The sequence below is a fragment of the Physeter macrocephalus genome, chromosome 5, assembly GCF_002837175.3.
Source record: "Physeter macrocephalus isolate SW-GA chromosome 5, ASM283717v5, whole genome shotgun sequence".
NCBI lineage: Eukaryota > Metazoa > Chordata > Mammalia > Artiodactyla > Physeteridae > Physeter > Physeter macrocephalus.
In genome coordinates, this window is record NC_041218.1 from 76,300,194 (window position 1) to 76,319,606 (window position 19,413).

A 19,413-nucleotide genomic window follows, 5' to 3' on the forward strand; every position below is an offset into this window, starting at 1 on the left:
AGACAGAGCTCTAGGAAGACTACAAAGAAAAAAAGACAAATTACCAATATCAGGAGTAAAAAATAGCTACAATTACATCCTCAAAAGATATCAAAAAAATAATGGGGAATACCAAAAAACAAAAGAATAACATCTACACACATAAGTTTGATAACTTAGATGAAATGAACCAATTCCTAAAAAAATTAGAACTACCACAACTCAATATGAAATAAATATTTTAAATTGAGATATAATGGACATGTAACATTGTATTAGTTTTAGTGTGCAACAGGTCCCCGGTCCACGGCTTCTTAGGAGCCAAGGAGCACAGCAGGAGGTGAGTGTCAGACGATCGAGCAGTGCTTCATCTGCCACTCCCCATCTCTCACTTTAACACCTGAACCATCCCCCACCCCATCCTGGTCTGTGGAAAGATGGTCTTCCATGAAACTGGTCCCTGGTGCCAAAAAGGTTGGGGGCCACTGGTGTACAACATAATAATATGATACATGTATATGTTGTGAAATGACTGTCACAGTAAGTTTACTTAACATCTATTGTCACACATAAATTTTTTCTTGTGAGAGTGAGATAACTTGAATAACGCTGTAACTATTAAAGAAATTGGATTTGTGATTAAAAACTCCCTCGAAGAAAATGTTCAGGCTGAGGTTGTTCCTAGGAGAATTTTACCAAATATTTAAGAATTACAGGCACACCTCAATTTTTTTTTTTTTTTTTTTTGTACAAATCAAAGGTCCATGGCAACCCTGTGTTGAGCATCATTTTTCCAATAGCATTTGCTCACTTCGTGTCTCTCACATTGTGGTAGTTCTCACAATATTTCAAACTTATTTGTTATGGTCATCTGTGATAGATCTGTGATCTTTGGTGTTATTACTGTGTCTCACTGAAGGCTCAGAAGATTGTTAATATTTTTTAGTAATAAAGTATTTTTCGATTAAGGTATATACATTTTTTAGACATAATGCTGTTGCACACTTAATAGGCTACAGTATAGTGTAACCATAACTCTTATACACACCAGGAAATCAAAAAATTCATGTGTCTTGCTTTATTGTGGTAACCACTTCATTTCAGTGGTCTGGAACCAAACCTTCAATGTCACCAAGTTATACCTGTGACACCAGTTCTACACAATCTCTTCCAGAAATATAAGAGAAGGTAACACTTCCCAATTTGTTTTATAAAGCTAGTAGGTTTTACTCTGCTGCCAAAACCAGCTAAGACAGTGCAAAGAAGTGAAAAGTGTAAGCTCTTATCCCTCATAAACATAGGTACAAAATCCTTAAATTATTAGCAAAGAGAATTCCACAGTATACAAAAAGAATTCTACACCATGTCCATAGGGGGTTTGTTCTAGGGATGCAAGGCTGGTTCAATATTTGAAAATCAGTGTAATCCCGATATTAACAGGTGAAAGAAGAAAAATATCACAATTGTGTTAATCAATGCATTAAACTTTTTTAAAATTTTTATTGGAGTATAGTTGATTTACAATGTGTTTCAGGTGTACAGCAAAATGAATCAGTTATACATATTTATATCCATTCTTTTTCAGATTCTTTTCCCATATAGGTTATTACGGAATATTGAGTAGAGTTCCCTGTGCTATACAGTGGGTTCCTATTAGTAATCTGTTTTACACATGGTAGCATGTGTATGTCAATCCCAATCTCCTAATTTATCACTTCCCTCCGCGTTTCACCTTTGGTAACCACAAGTTTGATTTCAAAATCTGTGAGTCTGTTTCTGATCTGTAAATAAGTTCATTTGTATCTTTTTTTTTTTTTTTTTTTTTTTTGGCCACACTGCACAGTATGCAAGATCTTAGTTCCCTGACCAGGGATCAAACCTGTGCCCCCTGTAGTGGAAGCACAGAGTCCTAACCACTGGACTGCCAGGGAATTCCCCATCTGTATCATTTTTTTATTAGATTCCATATATAAATGATACCATATGATATTTGTCTTTCTCTGTCTGACTTAGTGTGATGATATCCATGTCCACCCATGTTGCTGCAAATGGCGTTATTTCATTCTTTTTTATGGCTGAGTAATATTCCATTGTATATATGTACCACATCTTCTTTATCCATTTCTCTGTCAATGGACATTTAGGTTGCTTCCATGTCTTGGCCATTGTAAATAGTGCTGCAATGAACATTTGGGTGCATGTGTCTTTCTGAATTGTGGTTTTCTCTGGATATATTCCCAGGAGTTGGGATTGCTGGATCATATGGTAGTTCAATTTTTAGTTTTGTAAAGAACCTCCCTACTGTTCTCCATAATGGTTGTACCAATTTACATTCCCACCAACAGTGTAGGAGTGTTTTCCCTTTTCTCCACCCCCTCTCCAGCATTTATTGTTTGTAGATTTTTTGATGATGGCCATTCTGACCTGTGTGAGGGGACACCTCATTGCAGTTTTGATTTGCATTTCTCTAATAATTAGTGATATTGAGCATCTTTTCGTGTGCTTTTTTGGCCATCTGCATGTTTTCTTTGGAGAAATGTCTGTTTAGATCTTCTGCCCATTTTTTAATTGGGTTGTTTGGGGTTTTTAGATATTGAGGTGTATGAGCTGTCTGTATATTTTGGAGATTAATCCCTTGTCAGTAGCTTGCAAATGTTTTCTCCTGTGGGTTGTCTTTTCATTTTGTTTATGGTTTCGTTTGCTGTGCAAAAGCTTTTAAGTTTAGTTAGGTCCCATTGGTTTATTTTTTTTTTTAATTTTCATTACTCTAGGAGGTAGATCCAGAAAGATACTGCTGTGATTTATGTCACAGAGTGTTCTGCCTGTGTTTTACTCTAAGAGTTTTATGTTTCCAGCCTTACATTTAGATCTTTAATACATTTTGAGGTTTTTTTTTGTATATGGTGTTAGGGAGTGTTCTAATTTCATTCTTTTACATGTAGCTGTCCAGTTTTTCTAGCACCATTTATTGAAGAGACTGTCTTTTCTCCATTGTATATTCTTGCCTCCTTTGTGATAGTTTAGTAATTTAAAAACTTCGATGCATTAAATTTTTGACTAAATTCAACATCCATTCATGATAAAAACTCTTAGAAATAGGAATAGAGGGGACCTTCCTCAAATTGATAAAGAGTATCTACCAAAAGCCTAAAGGATATTTTACATAATGGAAAGGACCTTCCTAAATCCCAAACACATAGCATATATTCGGCTGCCTACTCAACATCTCCACTTAGATACTTAATAGATGTCACCAACATGCAAAACTGAACCCCTGCTTTACCTCTCCCCATACCTATTCTTCCTTGTCTTCTCCAACTCATTAAATAGTCCATATAATGTACTACTTAGTACAAGACCTTGGAGTCATCCATGATCTTGCTCTTTTCTTATGATAAACATCAGGTTCTATCATAAACCCTGAAAATATACCCAGATCTCATGTTTGACCCGGGTTATTGCATTTGCTCCTAAACCTCTTCTTCACCCCCTGTCTTGGCTCCATCAGGGTCTGTTCTTCACACAGCCACTTGATTGCCTTTTAGGAGCTAAATCAGACCATGACATTTCTCTAGCTAAAACTTCAAAATTTCCCATGTCACTAATAAGGGCAATTTTGGAGTTTCTACAATATAGAAAAAATGGTTTTTAGTAATACCAGCATATTATTTATTCTTCAGTAAGTATTGAGAAACAGCTCTTTGCTGGGAACCTCATTAAATATTGGCACTGTCACTGTGAAAAGAAACCTGGCTACTATACTCATAGTTTAAAATCCAGAGGGAGAATCCAGGTTGGCAATTATACAGTGTGCTTAGTGCTAGGGTATGAAAAGTACAGAGTACTATGGGATCATTTGTGAAGGGCTCCTTTCCAGAGGAGGTGAAGGGAAACTGGGACAATACTTAAAAGATAAATGGAACTGAAAAAAAAAAAAATAGAAATGAAGCCGGTGAGGAGTAGGTGAAAAGAAAGTGATGAGCAGAAAATTGTATTACACACACACAGAATGAGTATAAGGCAGGTGTGGCTAGATCCTAGTGTATGAGAGGGGGAGAGGTACTGGAATAGTTGGGAGCAGTAAGTAGGGTCAAGATCACAAAGGGCTTGTAGATGAGGTTAAGACTTTTAGACTTTACCCTAAGAAATTAGGATTCTGAATTGAGATAATGGTGGATTTTGAGTATGAGAGTGATATAAGATTTCTATTTTAGAAAGCTTATTTAGCTTGCAGTTAGGAGAATGATGGGAGAGATGAGATTAAAGGCAAAGAGAGTAGTTAGAAAATGGTTAACAGAAATCCAGCTAAATGGTAATGGTGATCTGGAGGGTGATGCCTGGACTAATGAAGAATAGGTAGTTAGGAGGAAAGATTGACAGCAGTTGACCGAGAGAGGAAGAAGTGAAAGAGATTGCCAAAGTTTCTATTAGGGTTTACAGAATGAGGAGTGGCTTTATAGAGAGGATGATGAGTTCCGATTTGTGTAAAATAAATTTGAATTATCTGTGGGACTTCCTAGGGGAGAAGTTCTGTCAGCAGTTCTGAATTCAGGTTGAGTGACAAAAAAGAGGAGAGAGATCAATTATGGAAATGAACGTTTGTTCTCTCCCTGAGATATTATTTGCTGATTGTTCAAATAATCTTTGAGGATCTTAAGTGGTATGTTCTTTGTTGCCATACTGAGAAGAAGAGTAAGTTAGGCTTGTTTACAACTTGTTGGGCATTTGTGTTTACTTTTAAAAGTCAGTGAGCCTTGAATGAAGAGACTGTTTGGCCCTACTTCGTAAGTGGAGACTTCCTCTTGATGCTAAACATGACATTGTTGTATATGACACATAGTGCTCTAGAACTTTGCCGTTACACTGTTTTATAACGTGTGTTCAATTCAGCATAAGGTGCATTCCTTCATACAAACATCCAGAATCATGCTTGGAGTGTGGACTTTGGAGCCAGGTTACCTGGCTTTAAATTCTGGCCCTGCCATTAACTAGGGGTAAGATTGTGGGCATTAAACTTCTTTGAGTTTACTTTGTTGCCTACAAAATGGAAAAATATTACCTACATCATGTGGTTAGAATTGAGTTAATAATGTAAAGCATTTAGAATAGAATTGAATAAATGTTAGCTGTCATTAATATTATTAATAAGAGGAGGCTCAGTTTATGGTGGTAACAAAGGACTTCTTTAGGTTAAGTGTGTGGCGTGCACTCCTGGGGCGGTTTGACTGGGAAGCCCAAAGTGTTTCTGAATTTCTGGGACTTCACTGAAGACTGAATTGTAATGCTGTGCAGATGATGGTTATTCTTTCACTGTTTCATTCTTTGTAATTATGGGAGTGGGTGTTTATGTATTAGGAGAAAACTGGGGGTTGTTAACTGCATATTAATAAGAAACTGGGAAAATAGGAAGAGTATTATGTTTTGTCTGTATCACTAATGATGCTTTCTTACAGACAGACCTGTGGATTTTAGTTCTCACTTGAAGAAATAGTGTTTCTGCTCCATGAAAAACAAAATAAAAAACTTCCTGTTTAAACATATAGATGGACTAAAGTTATAATAAGATTGGTTATTTTTTTTCCTTTTTCTTTTCTGAAAAGCTTTGCTTTTTCATTTATAATCAAAATAGTATGGAGAAGGATAGAGTGATAGGCCAACGTACTAATGTTGGGGTCTGAGCCAGTGAAAAGGATTGTGGAAATGTGAGCTGACAGTGCTAAATGTTCAGTGCTCCTATAAGGCTGCCACTTGAATAATTAGTCAGATACAGCTCTTTGTCTTTCCTGGAATCCTGCTATGAAAAATAAATTCATTCACAGAGAGAGAGGTGTCACACTTTTGTGGTTGATATTTTCACTGTTGGATTCTTTCCTGTAAACTAATATTTTATTTTGAATTTTATAGGAATTTGAAAGTGATTATGTTGTGTTTAAGTCCAAAACTTTGGATTTTGACAGAAGGCTCGGGACAATTCTTTGTGAAGCTTTCTTTAACTGCAATGGTCTGGAAGCTGCATTTAAGGTTAGTTCTGAAGAAGTTATCAGGAAAAAATGTTTTACTAGTGGATAAGACTACTGGATGAAAAGAGGGAACACATTCCTTTCTCATCCAGGTAAACTATTAATTAGTCACATTCTCTTCATATGAAGCTCACTGAATTATAAACTTTGAATAATGCACTAATGAATAATGAAGTTTACTTTGGACAAAGTCAGTTTTAGAACACTTGACTATTGATCGTTGCTTGAATTCATTGTTTCAGCTTTCATTACCTTTAGAGCAAGTTTGGTATGGCCTGTGAACTATCAATTCAAAATTAAGCTACAGTGAAAAGTGAAAACTCTCTGTTAACTCAAGAATTTCTTTCCTTTGCCATTGTTTACATAGGTTGGGTTCATGTGCCCACTTTATTAATCTGACTGAAATAAATAGCAATTTATACACTGTTTTTCATCAGGCATAAGACACCGTTGATTATCAGACATACCATTGTTTATCAACAAAAGAATATGCTGCCCAAAAATTATGATGCTGTTGATTATATAATGTAGTCTAGTTTCAGAGGTGTTAAAACATGAAAGAATATTTGTCATAGAATTGATGAAATACAGTATAGATGTATGAATAGTTGCAGAAAAGAAAAGCATCCTGAGGGTCCTCCCAAGTGGAAAGCTTGTAACGTGGGTAATCGGGGCACCTTGTGAAACTTGCTTGTCAAAGAAGAGAATTGCAAGTCAAGCGTAAACTTAGATGACATCCCCAAAGAGGAATGAGACCTCAGTGTCAGCAGAAACACAGCCAGAGAATCACGGACACAATTCATTGAAGATGGCAGTGCAAAACAATATAACAGGCACAGACTTTGTCGGAGGTACTTGTTTGATTTTGATCTTAAAATTCAAATAAATGGGTCAGATGGCGGTTAAGTGGCTAGTGTCTTCTACCCCCATCAAGCGTTTTAACAGAGAAGTCACGAGGCTCAAATAGTTCTCTCTTAAGAGCCCTTGGATGAAACTGAGATGCTGCCAGCTGAAATATATAGCCTGTTGTTATAAAGTAACACCACCTGTCATCCCATCTCTCAGAAATTACTATTGTATTTATTACTGCCATTTCTTTTCTTTGACTAGATATACATACATATTTCTCTTTGCAAAAAATGACATATTCTGATCCTTGTAATCTTTTTGTAACCCTTTCAGGAAGCATTGAATCATAAAAATTTTTCTTTTATAACAGAATTCAACAATATTATTTTTAGTGACTACATAGTAGTCTATCGTATTCTCTGTAACTGGACCTCCTTTCTTGCTTTTAGAAATAACTGCAAGAAAGAATGTAGAATGAAATCTCATTTACAGAGGTTACAGAGGCTCCTACCTTTTCTAATTCAAACCTCTCTCCTTCCCCTTCTCACAACCATTCATATGGATTCTATTTTAGTACATGGCCAGTTATTTTTTCTAAACAATTTTATCTCTCTTTTGTCATGTATTTTGTTTCTTTAACTTTCCACATATTTGTACCTTGTCTGCTGCAAAATATAACATGAGATGGTGCCCTTACAAGCTCTCCAGGGGTGGGACATCATCTTCGAGTTTTTGTTATATCTAGATCACCTTCTGCAATGCCTTGTATAAAGCAGGCACTTAATAACTGTGACATTAGGACGGCTGACTGGTTGTCAGAGTCCTGAAATGACACACAGATGAAGATAACTGCAGCAAGAGTTGTGGCAGAAGAAAAAAATTACAGGGTTGTGTATTTAGGGGAGAAAATGATGTCTACCATAGGTACAGGATGATGAACTCTGACCAGTTACTCTTGTGTCCCAGGGAATAAATACTTGCAGACTGTTCTCTGAAGACCACGATTCAGTACCTGCTCTTGGCAAAGACATGAGCAGGAAGGGCCCTGGAACCAAACAGTATAAAGCTGTGGCTCAGACCCTACAGGGTTGGCACTCAATAAAAATTAAAACAACATGCTGATGGATGACTTTCTAAAATTCACAGTTTCTCTATATGAAGGGAGACTGAAGTATGTAAGATAAGTGCCTAGAAAAGTCTTTAGATGAAATAATAGAAAACTAGAAAATTGTGAAATATATATGGTTCAAGTGGCAACAAATTAAAAAAATCTTTGAAAAAGACAAACCTAGGAAAAATATAAATATTACATAATGAAACTGAGAAGTAGAAGAAAATCAAGGTAAAACCTTACAGATCTCCAGTGGGATATTTGGGAAGAAAGCATGTATTGGGAATCAATCTTGAATCTTTTGAGGTTGATATGAAGGACAATGTCTGTACTCTCCATAAAAAAACTCTTAGTTCCAATGTGACAAGGAAACCGGAAGTTCAAATGACGTTTATTCTTATCCTGGAGGGTAATTTTTATATATCTGGGATGTTGAAAAATTAAGGTAATGTATACTGCATAAAAGGTTAAGACTGTTTACTACTACTTTCTGGCTTTACAACCTCCCCAAAGAATATTTCTCTCTGTCTTTCCTATTTTACACTTGGACTTAAGTCCCACTAAGCGTATCAGGTGGTCAAAATGAGATATGGCTGGGAAGCTTCTGGTATGGTTCCAGTTGAGGTTGATATGATAAGGGCTTGAAAGAGAATGTTGTGAAAGAAATGTGTTTCCCTACTATAGTTGGAGTACACTTCTTTGTGAAATGTATGAGGCAATGTTTACTTCAGAATGTGAACATCAAGTCCAAAGTTAACAAAACAGTGGTTGTAAGAAGAAAGTTAATACTTTGCATTTTGCTAGGTAACAGCTAACTAAGTAGATTTTATATATTTAGTAGTTTCTACAGTAATTTTTTTTGAAGTATAGTTGATTTGTTTCAGGTGGTCAGCAAAGTGATTCAATTATATATATGTGTGTATATATATATATATATACACACATATATATATATATATATACACACACATATATACCCACACATATATACATATATTCTTTTTCAGAGTCTTTTCTCTTATAGATTATTACAAGATATTGAGTATAGTTCCCTGTGCTATACAGTAGGTCATTGTTGGTTATCTATTTTATATATACTAATGTGTATATGTTAATCCCAAACTCCTAATTTATCCCTCCTCTCCCCCTTTCCCCTTTGGTAACATAAGTTTGTTTTCTATGTCTGTGAGTCTCTTTTTGTTTTGTAAATAAGTTCATTGGTATCATTTTTTTAGATTCCACATGAAAGTGATATCATATGATTCTTGTCTGGCTTACTTAGTATGATGATCACTAGGTCAATCCATGTTGCTGCAAATGGCATTATTTCATTTGTTTACGGCTGAGTAATATTCCATCGTATATATACACCATATCTTCTATATCCATTCATCTGTCGATGGACATTTAGGTTGCTTCCATGTCTTGGCTATTGTAAATAGTGCTACTATGAACATTGGGGTGCATGTGTCTTTTTGAGTTAAAGTTTTCTCTGGATATATATGCCAGGAATGGGATTGTTGGATCACATAGTAACTCTATTTTTAGTTTTTTGAGGAACCTCCATACTGCTCTCCATAGTGGCTGCACCAATTTACATTCCCACCAACAGTTCTACAGTAGGTATAATTGATATTACCAGAAGAAAAGCCAGTGTGTGTTTGTCTAAACTGGCCTCTTAAGATATGGTTAGATTTACATTTCAGTTTGTATAATTTTTTCCTTGTGTTGATTTTTTTAGTAAGTATAGTTTTTGGAAATGTTTACAAATTGTTTACAATGATGCTGTTTTTTAATAAAAACAAATTGTGGCAACACCCAGTAGTTTTCTGAGAGGAAGAACAAAGCTCTTTCTTTTGCCATGTAACATCACTAACAAGGCACAAACCTTAGTGTATGGTTTTCTGTCACCTTGATGATATTTAGTTATTTTGAGAAGCTATCTCCTTTTATTTCAGAGAAAATATCTATATAACAGACCAAATAGCTAACATTTTCTGAAGGCCACATAGAGTAAGTAAATAACAAAATAGCAATTTAAAATGGAAGCTTGGCTGATGAGTTCCTACACAAGGCAGCAGAGGCTCTGGTGCCAGACTGCCCAGTGTCCACGTCAAATGCCAGCTCTGCACTAGCTGTGAAAATTTGGGCAAGTTATCCCCTTCCCATAACTCAGTTTCCCTATCTGGAGCATGTGATAACAACAGCATTTTTAACACCCTTAAAATATAGTGCCTGGCACCTAGTCAGCATTCTATAAACATTGCTTGTACAAAAATATGTATGTTTATTACATTATTTTGCTTGCAAAGAAAGCTGTCTCACACTGATGCACAGGAGAATCCCCGTGGGGCAGAAGACAAGACAGGAGGCAAATAGAAATCCAAGATTAGGCTCACCAGACAGCTCAGCTTTGTGGAAACAGGGAGTCAAGGTTAGTTTGAGATGACCGAGCGGAGGGAGTTCTGGACCTACATACTTCTCCTTACTGGTCATGTGATTCTGTCTTAGTTCACATGTCTGCTTTTTCTGTCCCCTTACTCACTGGCTTCCTCTGCTCGCTGGTACAGTTGACCCTTGAACAATGCAGGGGTTAGGGGCGTTGACCACCTATGTAGTTGAAAATCACTGTTTAACTTTTGGCTCCCCCAGAACTTAACTAACAGTAGCCTAGTGTTGACCGGAAGCCTTACTAATAATGAGCATTCGATTAATACATATTTTGTATATGTATTATATAATGTATTCTTACGATAAAGTCAGCTAGGGAAAAGAAAATGATATTAAGAAAATGGTAAGGAAGAGAAAACATATTTACAAGGCTGTATTCTATCGATACCATGAGTTTATGTCATCTGTTTACAAGATGAATCATCAGTACATACATCAATATTGCCTTGCACAATACAAAACACTGTAGATCTTATGTATTACTAACACTAGACATAAAGAAATGAAAAGATAATGTGAAAAAAATTCATATTTATTTACAGGTGTAATGATTCATGCATTGATAAAAAGAAGCAGCAATATGATTGCTTTATGGTAACCTAGTGTAATCAGTAGGATTGTTTCACCGGAGCCTAGCCTGTACACTAATGAATGAATCATTATAAAATGTTTATGGCATAAAGTATTACAGTCATACTCATAATATAATATTGGAAACATTTTTAAAAAACCACGTGTGATGATAGGCTGGTATTCATTTTCTCCAATTATGAGAGAAAGGCATACTGTATGGTAGTGTAATTTTTTGAAAGCAAAGTTATAAAACAGAAAACTAACACATTATTAATTTGATTTTAAATAACACCTTATATCTGTGTAGGGCTAGACTAGTATCTACATATATTTCATGCACTCATGACATACCTTTTCTTAAATTTTTTGGTATTTCTTGGCAGTGTGGTTTGTCTTGTCTGAGAACAATTTTCAAAGTGTCGCAGTTCTCCAAACAATTTACCAGTGTATTTATTGAGAAAGTTTTGTGTAAAAGTGGACCCACGCATTTCAAGCTCGTTTTGTCAAGGTTCAACTGTAGGTTCTTTTCACTCGTAAATTTTACCGGCATAGGTTCAGCCTGCCATGCCCTCATTCTTTTAATGGGAAAGACTCCAATTATCTCAAGGCATTGGTTTCAACCAGTACTTTGACACTGAAGGAACTGTCAGCCTGTGGAGTGCTTGTCCTTGGAACAGGTCGCCACTGCTGCCCCAGCTGCTGTGTTGGGGGTAGCTGGGTCCTGTGGTACAAAACACGGGCGGCCATGGGCAGGACGGTCACTGTGACTGATGCTTCCGGTGTAACTATTTTTTTAAAATTTATTTTATAAAGTAAAAGTATAGCTGAAGTATAGTTTGTTTCTTTGTTGGTTTGGCGGTATGCGGGCCTCTCACTGTTGTGGCCTCTCCCGTTGCGGAGCCCAGGCTCCGGACGCGCAGGCTCAGCGGCCATGGCTCACGGGCCCAGCCGCTCCGCGGCACGTGGGATCCTCCCGGACCGGAGCACGAACCCGTGTCCCCTGCATCGACAGGCGGACCCCCAACCACTGCGCCACCAGGGAAGCCCCTGAAGTATAGTTGATTTATTGGGTTGGCCAAAAAGTTCATTTAGGTTTTTCCATAAGATGTTACTTGGCAAACAAAAATTCTAAGTCTAGAGGACATATAGCAGATTACACTTAGCAAATATGAAGATGATTTCTTTTTTTTTTTTTTAACAGTTGGGAATTTTATAGCTTTCCTCTTTCTCCTCAAATTGTATGTTTTTAAAAAAAATTTATTGAACAGTTGATTTACAGTGTTGTGTTAATTTCTGCTGTACAGCAAAGTGATTCAGTTATATATTCTTTTTCATATTGTTTTCCATTATGGTTTATCACAGGATAACAGTATAATTATTCATCTGTGACCTAGAGGTCCTTGATATGGCTTTCCTTATTCTAAAGAGTATATGTGTAGGAGGGAAGAGCAAATAAGAAGTACGCAATCTTGCTTCTGTTCTTAAATCTGCAAAGCATCTTCTACAACGTTTCCTGGTGTCCAACGGGAAGTAGGGGTGTCGGCTGTGATCAGGGGTTTCTAACAGACAGTGGTTCGCTTCTGACTCCTCATTTTCTGCTGAGGAAGGGAAACTGCTTTACATTTAGAATTTGCTTTATTGGATGCACAGAAATTTTAGCGAGATGCTAAAGTGCTTTCAATCTGAAGACATTGCAGGATATTTGCAGGGATCTAGATTTTTGCTTTGTATCTAGTCAGGTAGGAAGTTTAATGGAGGAAATAGTGAATCGAGTATTTGTATTAAAAACCCACGGTGGTTAACCTTTCTTTCACTTTGATTTTTATAGCTTTTGACTGTATTTGGGAATTTCCTTGAGAAACCAGTTGTCATGGAAATTTTCAGCCCACGTTACAGCACACTTGTGCACATGTTCAGTGCAGAGTTGGATATGTGTAAGCAATTGTATGATGAACACGTGAAACAGGTGAGTGGGGGGGATAAAGTCTGACACACCCACAGTATCATATTGTTGGTCAGGGTGTCAAGTAGAGCTCCACTGAATGATACCTGAAGAGGAGATACAGGCCCTAAAATTTTTATGCTTTTATGTAATTGATTTCCTTATGGATATGAAGAACCTGCTTTAGGACAGTAACTCTTCTACTAATCAGGTTACTTTGCACGTATGTTCTTTATATTTGTACTGTAAATGTTCCAAAATGAACAATTGCCTACAAGGTTGGAGTGTACCCTGATTAAATGTTCCCTTTCATCCTCTTCACCACAATATCAATTTGCAGATTGAACAAGGAAATGTAGTCCTTAACAAGAATATGCCATTTACCTCAGGAAATATCAAATGGGCTAAAGAGGTCGTGGACCGACTTCAAATGTTTTGGTCAAACTTTGCATCTCTCCGTTATCTGTAAGTAGTTAGCCTTCTTTCGTGGTAACATTATCCCTGTGACACAGGCAATTTTTATATAGGGTAGTGAGCTGTTCATTTTAGCACTTAAAGAGTCACTGCCTTACTTAACTCATGTCATTGCTTGGGCTCATTGAGAGGGATTTATCCCCATGGTTTGGGAGTATGTTTAATAGGACTTAGAACTTCATATATTTCCATGTTTTTAGGTCTTTTTTCACTTTTCCATTTCACCCACAATATGTTGATAGCTTTTTGTTACTGTTTTTCCTTTCTCCAATAGCTAGCACTCCTGTTATTTTGCAGACTTTTGTATCTTTCTCTTTTCTTTGTAGGAATTGATAACTTGTTGCTGTTTGCATTTAGTAAAATGTTTGGAGTTCCATTTATTTCATAACTATATCTTTTAAGGCACAGACTGTGCAGAAGCATTATTTGACCTTTATTGATTTTCTTCCTGATTTTTATAGTGTACTTTCTTATTTCTATCATATACTACTGTAAAGTAGCTAAGCTGAGATCTATCTAATGTGTAGAAAAGTAAAAAATAAAAAACATATTCCTACAGATTCTTGGAATGTCCTGATGATGCCTTGGTTTATCAGAAGTATATTGAGATGACAGCGTTGCTAGACCAATTTGAAAATCGTATCTATAATGAATGGAAAAGTAATGTGGATGAAATCTGTGAATTCAATTTGAATCAACCCTTGGTTAAATTCAGTGCCATAAGTGGTCTTCTCAGTGTCAACTTTGACCCAAAGGTAGGGATTTGATATTTTTTAAATGTTTCGTAGATGCCCTTTTTATTATAAGAATATTCCTCATACCTCCATTCATTTGTATTTTATTTTGGGAAAATGTCAGTGCTACAAGGACTATAACTAAAAACAACTTCTAATAGGTTTTTGTTTTAGGGATTTGCTTACCAAATTCTATATTAATCATTTCTTATTTTGTCTAATTATTTGCCACTCCCACTTTACTGGGTAATGAGTTACTTGAGAGTAGGGTCCGTTGGATTTCATCTTTGTGTTTTGTGTGTCTAACATAGTGTCTGGCACTTGGTAACATTTAATAAATATTAACTCAATTGAATAGAATCATTAGTCTTTGATCAGATGTTTTCTAGCTTAGGTTTTCTTGCCCTGTCTCATGGCAGTCCAACTGTATGCCTAGGAGGTGAAAGTTAGCCTCACTGAGTTTAATAGTCACAGTCTGTACTCAAATTCTGTTCTCTTTCCCTGAAATATTACAAAGAATTGCATCACTTAGTTTTTCTTATTAACCTCAGCACAGGTACATAAATATGTGACCTGGAGGACTGAGGGTTTGCTTTTCCTTCTGATTTCATAAAACCAATTTATAGAAACTGAATTCCTGAGATGTTTTAGGGATAATCCCTACAATTCTACCTGAAGGGATTATAAACATACCACATATATTGTACTAGTGAACCTATGGAGTGACAGCCTAAGGAAGTCAACTGGTTTACCTTCTAAAGCATGTTATGTGGTCTTTTCCTCAGAAACTGTGATTTAGGGCTACAGTCAGTTTTGCTACAACACGACATATGCATTCCTAAAGTTCACTGCAGTATGAAAGACTGCACAATAAAAAGTACATTGGTGATGGGGAAAATGAGGGTTAGGGTACAGTACTCAAAAACTTTGTCAGTGATACGTTTTAAAAAAATAAATAACTCAGAAAGACAAATACTTTGTGATATCACTTATATGTGGAATCTAAAAAATACAACGAACTAGTGAATATAACAGAAGAAGCAGACTCACAGATATAGAAAACAGACTAATGGTTACTCCTGGGGAGAGGGAAGGGGTGGGGCAACATAGGGGTAGGGGATTAAAAGGAACAAACTATTAGGTATAAGATAAGCTACAAGGATATATTATTGTACAACACGGGGAATATAGCAAATGTTTTATAATAACTATAAATGGAGTATAACCTTTAAAAATTGTGAATCACTATACTGTACACATATAACTTACGTAATGTACAGCAACTATACTCCAATTAAAAAATAACAATAAAAACAGAAAAACAAAAAAAGGAACTTAGGAAGAACAGTAGCATAGTTTTATACGTTTTAAATGGTCAAGTAATATATAACTGCTCCAATGAATATAGTACTTTCCCTTGACAAAGACCTGAAGTTTGCTCAGGGAAGTGCGTTATGACTTGTGCATTACTGTGAGGTGGTGGAAAGAAGGTCATTTGAAACCAGACAGAAAGTTGTGCCACCAGAAGTTGGATGGGCTGGCTCATCACGCACCTGTGAGTGGAGGTACCTGGTGGATGTTTGTGGTGTGTGCATATGAGCATTTTGCATATTCCTAAGCCTTTTTGTTCAGCTGGATGCAGTTTTTAGCATTTACCTAGCCGTTAATTGCCGATGAAACTGCAGATAAGCAGAGACAAAACTTGCGGCATGTTCACAATCCTCCTTCATGTATAGTCATGTTGTGTTTTCAAAACAAGCATTATAATAGAGCTAGCGGTGTTTGGAAAAGACCGAGGTCGGCTTATGGCCTCCCATTTCAGATCTTGGCGTGTATATGTTGCTCTTTTTTTGCTTGAATTCTTTCTCTGACAGTGGGCCATAGACAATGATTTCTACCTTTATTATTTATACTTCTGCATCATATGGAATGTATGATTGTTGCTTTCAAAAAGCATAAGAAACAAAAGCCCCTTTGCCTTGACAGTTTGAAAATATTGTAATCATTGGATGAAATTTTAAGCGTTTGATTTTAAAAATAGAATGATATTCTTAAATCATGTAAATAATCCTTGCTTTTCTTTTAATAGCTAGTGGCCGTATTAAGAGAAGTTAAATACCTTTTGATGTTGAAGAAATCAGACATACCGGATTCAGCCTTAGCCGTCTTCAGAAAAAGAAGCACTCTTCTAAAGGTCTGTGTTTTCAGATATTAGGGCGGATTTTGAATAGAAACAGTTTGAATTTTAATTATTAACATGTAGACCTAAGATACTTCCATGCCTCCAAGAGAAAGTAGCTTTAACACATGTGGCACTTTTTGTCTTGGGGTTTTCTTTTGAATCAGTGCATTGGAAATCTTGAACTTCTTGTGCAAGGATATAATAAGCTGAGACAGACTGTTCTGGAAGTTGAATACCCCCTGGTTGAGGAAGAGCTGAGGGCTGTGGATGAGGAACTGCAGGCAGCCGCCACATCGCTGACATGGCAGGATGACTCCTGGGGGGACATCGAGAGGATGAAGACGGCCACCTCAGAGTTGGAGCGCAGAGTGGAACATGCGCAGAACAACGTCAAAGTGATTCAGCAGACGACACGGGCGTGGGTAGCGTGCACGCTCCTTCCCAGGAGAGAACACAGGCGGGAGACCGCCTTAACTTGGGAGGACAAGGGTGATTTGTTTACGAAAAAATACAAGCTAATCCAGGAAGATGGCTGCAAGATACACAACTTGGTTGAGGTACTTGCTTTTAAGGCTTTGAAATTTATAGCAGATCCTTTCACTTAGTTTAGAAAAGAGAAAAAATAGGTAACCTAATAATGGAGGGCTCTTTTCCTGGGCCCAAAAGAACTTTAGGTATGGTTTTGTTAAGCACTGAAAATGGAGGAATTTGTGTTATTTGTCTGTTATTTCTGTGGCCCTCGCTGTGGTCGTTTCTGAGGGAAGACATAGGAATGTGAGATCTTTTGATGAAACAGAAGGGCTAGAGATGGGGTCCTTACCTTGATCATAGTTATCTCCTGTTTTGCTGAATGCCTCTCTGTGTCATCCATCTTGTTTACCTCATCTCCTGTAACCCTTTCAGCCGTCTCCTGAGGGTGGCAACAGTAGTTACTCTCCTTATAACAAGTACTTGAATTTTTACAACAGTTGATAGGCAGTATTCCAAGGTTATCAGTGTAAGAGAAGACAAGAAATAAAACAAGAACAAAGAACAGAAGGCAGAGGGCTTCCCTGGTGGCGCAGTGGTTGAGAGTCCACCTGCCGATGCAGGGGACACAGGTTTGTGCCCCGGTCCGGGAGGATCCCACATGCTGTGGAGCGGCTGGGCCCGTGAGCCATGGCCGCTGAGCCTGTGCGTCCAGAGCCTGTGCTCCGCAGTGGGAGAGGCCACAACAGTGAGAGGCCCACGTACTGCAAAAAAAAAAAAAAAAAAAAAAAGAACAGAAGGCAGAGAAACAAGCATAAAACAAAAAAGTCTCTTGCCTCTTGGATCTTACATCCTAGTTAGAGAAGACAGAAGGAGAAAATAACAAATATGTAGTAGTATCTTCAATCGGTCACATGAGCAATGGTGAAAAATAAAGCAGAGATGGTGGGATAGAGAAGCAGTGGCAGGTGGGGTGGACATTGTGTATGAGGTAGTTAGAAAGGCTTCTTTACTAAGGTAGCATTTCTGCAGAGAACTGAAAGGGAATGAGCTAGGTGGGAAATGGAAGAAGGATGTTCTCGGTATCAAAGTACACAAGCTTTACGGTAGGAGTATGGGTCGCTTGTCTAAGGGTCAGTTAGAGAGCCAACATGCCTGAAGCAGAATTTCCAGGGGGAATAATAGTAGGCGATGAAGTTTGAAAGGGCTTAAGGGCACATCACACTGGATCAGCGGGCCATTCTGAGAACTTTGGGTTTTACTCTGAGGGAAAATAGCAGATGGAGACTCTCTGCTCAAAAGCTTTCCCTGTTGAGTGTAAACTACAGGGGAGCCAGGAGATGGTAGACAAGAAGACCGTTAGGAGATGAGTCTGTAATCCAAGTGAAGATGGCTTGGGTCCAGACGGTAGTGATAAAAAACAGTCGTATGCTGGATGTATTTTGAAGGCAGAGCCAAGAGGATTTGCTGTGATCAGTCAGGAGAGAGAAGTTAAGACGACGTTGACGTTTTTGGTCTGGGCTGCTGGAAGAATAGTTTCCCTTTACTGATATGGGGAGGGCTATGGCAGAGCAGATTTTGCAGGGAAAAGACAGGATTTGTTTTGGGGCACGTTAGTTAGAGATGCCTGCCCAAGGGCAGATTTTTGCATAGGCTGGCATTGCAATTGTGTGAAGAAAGGGTTTGAAGAGTAACAAACTTGCTCACCGAAAAGTAAGATGTGGTACATTTGATATGCTGTATTGAGTATGTGTCACAACAAGAAAAGAAAGAAAAGAATTCATAGGGATTTCAAAGTTTCTGTTGACTTCCAAGTTTGTCTGAAACATGTAAGAAAGTTTTAATTTTCCCTACTGGTAACAGTTTGCTAAGACAAAGACTTTGCCTTCTTAGATGACTGCCTGTGTTAGCATCCTTGGGCTGCTATAACAAAGTACCACAAATGGATGTCTTAAAGCAATGAAATGTATTCTCTCTCAGTCTGGAGGCTAGAAGTCTGAAATCAGGTCTGGGCAGGGCCATGCTCCCTCTGAAGTCTCCCTTTAAGGCCTGGGTAGCCTTGAGGGAATCTTGGGGATGTTCTGACATGTAAAGAAGGTATATATCTGGAAAGTTGTTTTTTCAGCAATGTCTTAACTTAGTCATGACCTCGACTGTTCCTAGTTTGCCGAGATGGCTGTGAATTATTGTGCGACTTTCAGGACATCCTTACAAGTGTTTATGCGTTCAAATCTGCCTCATGGAGGACAGATGACGGATTACAATTAGTTTCTTCTGATACATTTTCTTGATAATAGGAAAGTAGGCTCCCTAAACACTAACCTGGGGGTTTTAGACAAGTAAGATATATGAATGTTGATTACAGTGCATTGAAAATATTGCCAGTACATGACTAGAAATAGTTACATACAAGGTTTTGCAGTGGTATTCTCGGAGAATAAAGTTGGAATTTTTTTTTTTTATCTCTTTATATTTTCTTTTCTTTTCTTTTCTTTCTTTTTTTTTTTTTTTTTTTTTGCGGTACGCGGGCTTCTCACTGCTGTGGCCTCTCCCATTGCGGAGCACAGGCTCCGGACGTACAGGCTCAGCGGCCATGGCTCACGGGCCTAGCCGCTCCACGGCATGTGGGA

General features: G+C 37.5%; 1 protein-coding gene across 1 annotated transcript in view; it reads left to right on the forward strand.

Moving 5' to 3' along the window:
* Nucleotides 1-19,413, forward strand: part of DNAH11 (dynein axonemal heavy chain 11) — a 326,309-nt gene that overhangs the window by 39,638 nt on the left and 267,258 nt on the right. The window contains 6 exon segments of the mRNA XM_055085043.1: nt 5,884-6,000; nt 12,812-12,949; nt 13,266-13,390; nt 13,959-14,154; nt 16,223-16,327; nt 16,480-16,872. Coding sequence (XP_054941018.1) covers nt 5,884-6,000; nt 12,812-12,949; nt 13,266-13,390; nt 13,959-14,154; nt 16,223-16,327; nt 16,480-16,872 — 1,074 coding nt within the window.